Below are 6,244 nucleotides of genomic sequence, written 5' to 3'. Positions count from 1 at the left end.
GTAAGCTCTAACTACATTTCATCCCCGAGAAGTAATGGCTATCGAAGTGGGATTTCGAGATGGTATAGAAACTGCCATTACAAACATTTAAAATTTATATTCTTATTGTGCATTGTTTGTAAATATATTTGTTTGTCAAATTATGGTTAGCAGTCATTTTATAATGGAACTGGATCCAGCAAAGGCACCTGGTTTACTTTCTACCAAGAATCATTATTTTGTTCACCTCAACCCACCACAGAAAGCATGGCGCACATTTTCTTTCAGCGATTTCACAATCTTGATTTTGTGAAATTATTGCTGAAGATTATGCATTTGGACAAAATAATTTTAATGATGAAAATTACCAGGCCTAGCTGGAGACGAACCATTCTTCATTCTCTAACCCTCTCCAACTACTCAGCTTATTGACATTTACCAGTTCTGTTTTAACCATGCCGTGCTTTGTCTTCTGCTTTGACATTGCATTCTGGTATAATCATGGAGTAAAATCCACTCTTTCTGTCATGAACGTTTTTCTCAAACTACTCTGATCTTTGCTCTTTATTCATCTCAGACATTGACTGGAAATAAAAACTATAAGTTGAGATTCTGTGCCTCTGCATTTTCTTATTGCGTGGCTTGGCTCTCTTGCATCCCTGCAGTAAGGTATTTTGTGTTAATTCTACAAATATTTTATGATTCCGTTCCTTATTCTTCCCACCCTCAACTCAATAAGCAAAAGGAAAATAGACTTTACAAATAGACTTTACAGGAAATAGTCATGTCGTTTATTATACTCATTAGCAAAGAAAAAATACACCATCAGAACAAATAAACCACTTGTATTGAAAGTCTCAATTTTTGTGGCATTTGAAAAAGGGGCATTATTTATTAAAGGTAGATGCTGTCAAAAATTAAAGTGAGCTTTAAACTGTTTTCAGACACAGAAAGGTAATTTAGCTTTATTGTCAGACTTAGTGGCTGCGCTAGTCATTGGCTCAGTAATACTTTAAAAGGGTAATTAATGTTAGTGGAAAAGATCTTGAGACACTGGCCCAATCTGGTCAAGTCCTCCAGAAAGCTCCCTGAAAACTGGCAACACTATTTCCAGCCACTTTTCTTAATTTTACTTAAAACAGTAGCAACAAAGATTGTTCATTTTATCCCATTCGAATCAAGCAAACAGAATTTTAAAAAAATATAAGCGACCATGGGATTATTCAGTTCTATAAAAAAAATTGTTGTTTACTTTCTAATCCAAGAAATCCTCAAATTAATTTAAACTCATTAAGTCAAAGTTAGCTCACAAAAAGTAGTGTGGACATTTTAAGGGACACAAGTCTGAAAAATAATATTATTACTTTGTTTTTATAAACAAGTGATGGTATCTCTCAATAGATGTGTACAATGTTGGCAGTCAACCTAGATGAGCAATACTACCAGAATGTCTAACTAAAAATCCTTGGAATCACAATGATTTCAGTTAGCAATTTTGTGCAGTTAGAATTAAAAGACTTGCATCAAAGTTGTAAACCAACAATATTTAAGGTAACTTTGCTCTACAGCTATTTTAACTGCCATCTTGGAATGCTGCTACAAATGTTTTCTTTAATCTAGGCTTATGAAGAAAGTTTTAAATTTTTGTTAAATTAAATCATGGATATTGCCCAACATCCATGAACATTTCCATATTTTCTTGTGGATCACCCGGTAAAAGGACACTGTTGTAGAATATCTTAATTTGGCCTATGGCTGAGAATACCGGCCTCCATCAATACAGTAACCAAGGTTGAAATCCTGATGCCTAGAAATAAAACAGCAAGTTGTTAATTATGGTCTCTGATGATCATTAACTACTGAATAACAAATGTATTCCAAATGTTAAAAATCCTATCATTATTACTGTAAGAAAGGTTAGAATACAGATATTACATATAACCATTGAAAATTTTTAAAATGGAGAAATTAAACCAGAAAATGCTGGAAATGCTGATCAGATCAGGCAGCCCATAGAGAATTCTTATTTCAGGTTGAAAACCTTTGGTCACAACTTCATTTATCTGTTACATTCATTGATTGTGAATTTTCCAGCATTTTCTATTTTTATTGCATGTGATTTTACCATTTCCTGAAATACAGAATATAGACAAACAGAGGTTGACAATTAAAAATAACATTCTTGCATCAGAGTACTTTCATTCCTCAATTAGCACCACTGGCCATTTATTTCACTGTTCTTTGTGGAACCGTATTCTACTTTCCTCCATAACAATAGATTGTGAGGCACTTGGGAATGAATACGCTTTAAAAATTACGGTTCTATTTTTTAATTAATGAAGTTTAAAAGGCAGCTTACCTTCAAATGCAGGGTTGTTGGCAGCCAACCGTGTGAGAGTACTGGTAACTGTATTCACATCCATTCCATGGATGGAATTCAGTAGTGATGGAGTCAAAAGATCGCTTTGTATCGATGACATTGATGCAGCAGCATTTTGTCTTACAGGTTGATCTGTAATGGTTTAGGGCACAAAGGATGATAATTTAGATCTTTTCCATAGAATGTAGATTTGCTTACCTCAGTCTGATAGATGCTGCACTTCACTGTATAAGACACACAATATTTATTGCACCGTTGTTTCACAGGTTTTTGGATATGTCATCCGTAAAATGTCCATGCACAATCACCTGGCTGAATTGAATGAGGGATATGCTAGACCATGAGATTACAGGTTCAGATGAAAATCAATTATGTTGGCGCTGATGGCTAAATGATCTGCAACAGTCTGCACCAAATGTTTAGCATGTTCAATTCTAAAGCATAGGACTATTTCCAATAAATCAAAGCATGTAAAGGAAGTCTGTTACAAAACAGATGAGCACATTTCAGCTTGGCACAGTCTGTGATACTAACAGCAATGCATTCATGATCCTGGGCACTTCATTATACTTATTCATAATTAACTGCGAAATGTAATTAAAAACCTCAGTAAACTAATTTACATTATACAGATTTCATAAATTTTACCATGAACTTGAAGCTCAAATTACCTGAGTAATTCACCAAAGTTCCTGCCCCTCGAGAGTCATATCTGGAATGTTGATCTGCCAAACTGGGTTGTTTCATTTGTTCACTTAGTTTCTCAGCAGAACCCTGAACAAAAAGAAGTCTATTCATTATCAGATATATTATGGATTCTAAAATGTACATATGTCACACAAAATGTAAATAGTTTGTATGGGTCCTTTCTATCTAGCAACCAGAATAATAGTAACATGGCTACACTAACATGATCAAGAAGTGGGGAAAAAACTGCAGAGGCAAGAAACCTCATGTCAACATAAAATTATGGAAATACTAAGCAGTTCAAGCTGCATCTATGGGAAGAGAAACAGAGTCAACATTTCAAGTCAGAAACCTTTCATCAGAACTGAAATAAACACCAAAGCAGCTTATAATGCTACGGGGAGAGTCCTATAGTTAAACCAGGGAGACTGGGATAAGCTATAAACAAAGTTAGCTAGTCAATGAGTGAACGGGAGCAGATAGAGAGAGGAAACATAGACAAAAGAATGTGGAAGTTGCAAAATGCAGAGCAAATGATTTGTTAGGAAAGGAAAAAGAACGAGTTGACCAAATACTCCATAGGACAGTAAAACACAAGAAGAGGATCTTCAGCCCAAAATGTCTGCGAAACATAATGCCTTGGCCATCACTTATCTACCTACAAATAACCCATATCCAGATACATGTACAAAAGTATTTTAAATACCATTTACGTATCTGCTTCGACCAGCACTGTCGACAATTTGTTCCAGGCACTTACCACCCTGTGTCAAAAACTTAGCCCCATTCACCTTAAAGCTATGCTGTCTACTATTTCATTTTCCCATCCTGAGAAAAATATTCTGTCTACACTATGCCTCATAATTTTATATACTACTATCAGGTCTCCTCCGACCTTCCAGAGAAAACAATCCAAGTCTATCCAATCTCTCCCTGGATTTAATACCCCCTAATCCAGGCATCATTTGAGTAAATTTCTCTGCACCCTTTCCAAGGCCTCCACATTCATCCTATAAAGCAGCATTATAACTTCCTGATTTTTATACTCAATCCCCTGACCTATGAAGCAAGCAAATCATATGCCTTCTCTACCACTCTATCTAAGTCTGTTGCTACTTTCAAGGAGTTGTGGACTTGGACCCCAAGATACCTCTGAACATAAATGCTGGTAAAGGTGATGCCATTTCCCCTTACATTTGACCTCCCAAAGCGCAGCACCTCACACTTGCTCGGATTAAATTCCACCTGTCATTTCTCCGCCCATTGCAGAGGCTGATTTATATCCTGTTGTGTACTTTGACAACCTTCCTCAGTCTGCGACCACAGCAATCTTGGTGACATCTGCAAACTTACTATCAAATCGGTTTACATTTACGTCCAAGTCATTAATATATATCACAAGATCCCTGCGGATTCTACTGGTCGCAGACGTCCAGCATGAATATTGTCCTTCCACAACCCTCCATCAGTAAACCAGTTTTGAACCCATACGACCAAGTCACTATTAATCCCCATGCATCGTAATCTCTGGATCATTTTACCATGGGGATCTTTATCACATGGCTTACTAAAATCCAAGTTGATAACAGCGACTGCCCTACCTTCATCATTTACCTTCATTATCTCCTCTTAAAAAAACTCGATCAAGTTAGTAAGCCACGACCTGCCATGTCCAAAGTCATACTGACTGTCCCTAATTAACCTATTCTCTTCTAAGTGCGCATAAATTCCGAATAATTCCCTCCAATAGTTTTCCTTCCACTGACATGAGGCTCACCTTGTAATTCCCTGTATTCTCTCTACTGACCTTCTTAAATAAAGGAACATTAGTTACTCACCAGTCACCGGAGAGATTAAGAAAAGCTGAAAGCTAAGTAAATAAGATTTTGCCAAAAAAATCTGTATTTGTATTAGGATAAAGGGATACAAAATATAATGAAAAAGGTATAGGGCCTAACATTAGCTCAACAAACAGAATAGCTCAATGGTGCACCACATGAGTCAAAAGATTATTAGGTTTGAATCTGGTTTTCTAAGTTCTGAAGTGAAAGGTAAGGCAGGTGAGTATTTTGTGAGGCTTATGTGTAATCCTGATGTACAGTCTCAAGGTTATACAGCGATAGAGCTGTGCAACATGGAAACAGGCCCTTTGGCTAACCTCATCCATGCTGATCAAACTGGCATGTCAGGCTAGCTGGCATACCCTCTGAGAGAAATAATTGTTCCCGAGGTCCCTCTTAAACCTCTCCCTTCTCATCTTAAGCCTATTCCTTCTAGTTTTAAATTCCTCTCGTCTGGGGGTTCATTTCAGACAATAGGTGCAGGAGGCGGCCATTCGGCCCTTCGAGTCAGCACCACCATTCAATGTGATCATGGCTGATCATTCACAATCAGTACCCCGTTCCTGTCTTCTCCCCATACCCCCTGACCCCGCTATCTTTAAGAGCTCTATCTAGCTCTCTCTTGAAAGCATCCAGAGAATTCCACAGATTTACAACTCTGACTGAAAAAGTTTTTCCTCATCTCCGTTCTAAATGGCCTACCCCTTATTCTTAAACTGTGGCCCCTGGTTCTGGACTCCCCCAACATTGGGAACATGTTTCCTGCCTCTAACGTATTCAACCCCTTAATAATCTTATATGTTTCAATAAGATCCCCTTTCATCCATCTAAATTCCAGTGTATACAAGCCTAGTCGATCCAGTCTTTCAACATACGACAGTCCCGCCATTCCGGGAATTAACCTAGTGAACCTACGCTGCATGCCATCAATAGCAAGAATATCCTTCCTCAAATTTGGAGACCAAAACTGCACACAGTACTCCAGGTGCGTTCTCTAGGGCCCTGTACAACTGCAGAAGGACCACTTTACTCCTCTTGTTATGAAGACCAACATTCCATTGGCTTTCTTCACTGCCTGCTGTACCTGCATGCTTCCTTTCAGTGACTGATGCACTAGGACACCCAGATCTCGTTGTACGTCCCCTTTTCCTAATTTGACACCATTCAGATAATAATCTTCCTTCCTATTCTTACCACCAAAGTGAATAAGCTCACATTTATCCACATTAAACTGCATCTGCCCACTCACACAACCTGTCCAAGTCACCCTGCAACCTCATAGCATCTTCCTCACAGTTCACACTGCCACCCAGCTTTGTGTCATCTGCAAATTTGCTGTTACTTTTAATCCCTTCAT

At 37.9% G+C, this 6,244-nt stretch overlaps 1 protein-coding gene across 2 annotated transcripts in view; it reads right to left on the bottom strand.

Annotated features, from left to right (window-relative positions):
- Window positions 1-256: 256 nt before the first annotated feature.
- LOC144606855 (uncharacterized) overlaps window positions 257-6,244 on the bottom strand; it is a 52,991-nt gene continuing 47,003 nt past the window's right edge. For both annotated transcript variants that reach the window (XM_078423290.1, XM_078423280.1), the window contains exons 20-22: window positions 3,031-3,133; window positions 2,339-2,491; window positions 257-1,786 (exon numbers count right to left, since the gene is read on the bottom strand). In XM_078423290.1, the coding sequence (XP_078279416.1) occupies window positions 1,719-1,786; window positions 2,339-2,491; window positions 3,031-3,133 (324 nt within the window). In that variant the 3' untranslated portion in view covers window positions 257-1,718. The remainder of the gene's footprint in view (window positions 1,787-2,338; window positions 2,492-3,030; window positions 3,134-6,244) is intronic.

Source organism: Rhinoraja longicauda, chromosome 2, assembly GCF_053455715.1.
Source record: "Rhinoraja longicauda isolate Sanriku21f chromosome 2, sRhiLon1.1, whole genome shotgun sequence".
Lineage (NCBI taxonomy): Eukaryota > Metazoa > Chordata > Chondrichthyes > Rajiformes > Arhynchobatidae > Rhinoraja > Rhinoraja longicauda.
The sequence above is the reverse complement of the archived record's forward strand: the minus strand, read 5'-3'. Positions and strand labels throughout refer to the sequence as shown.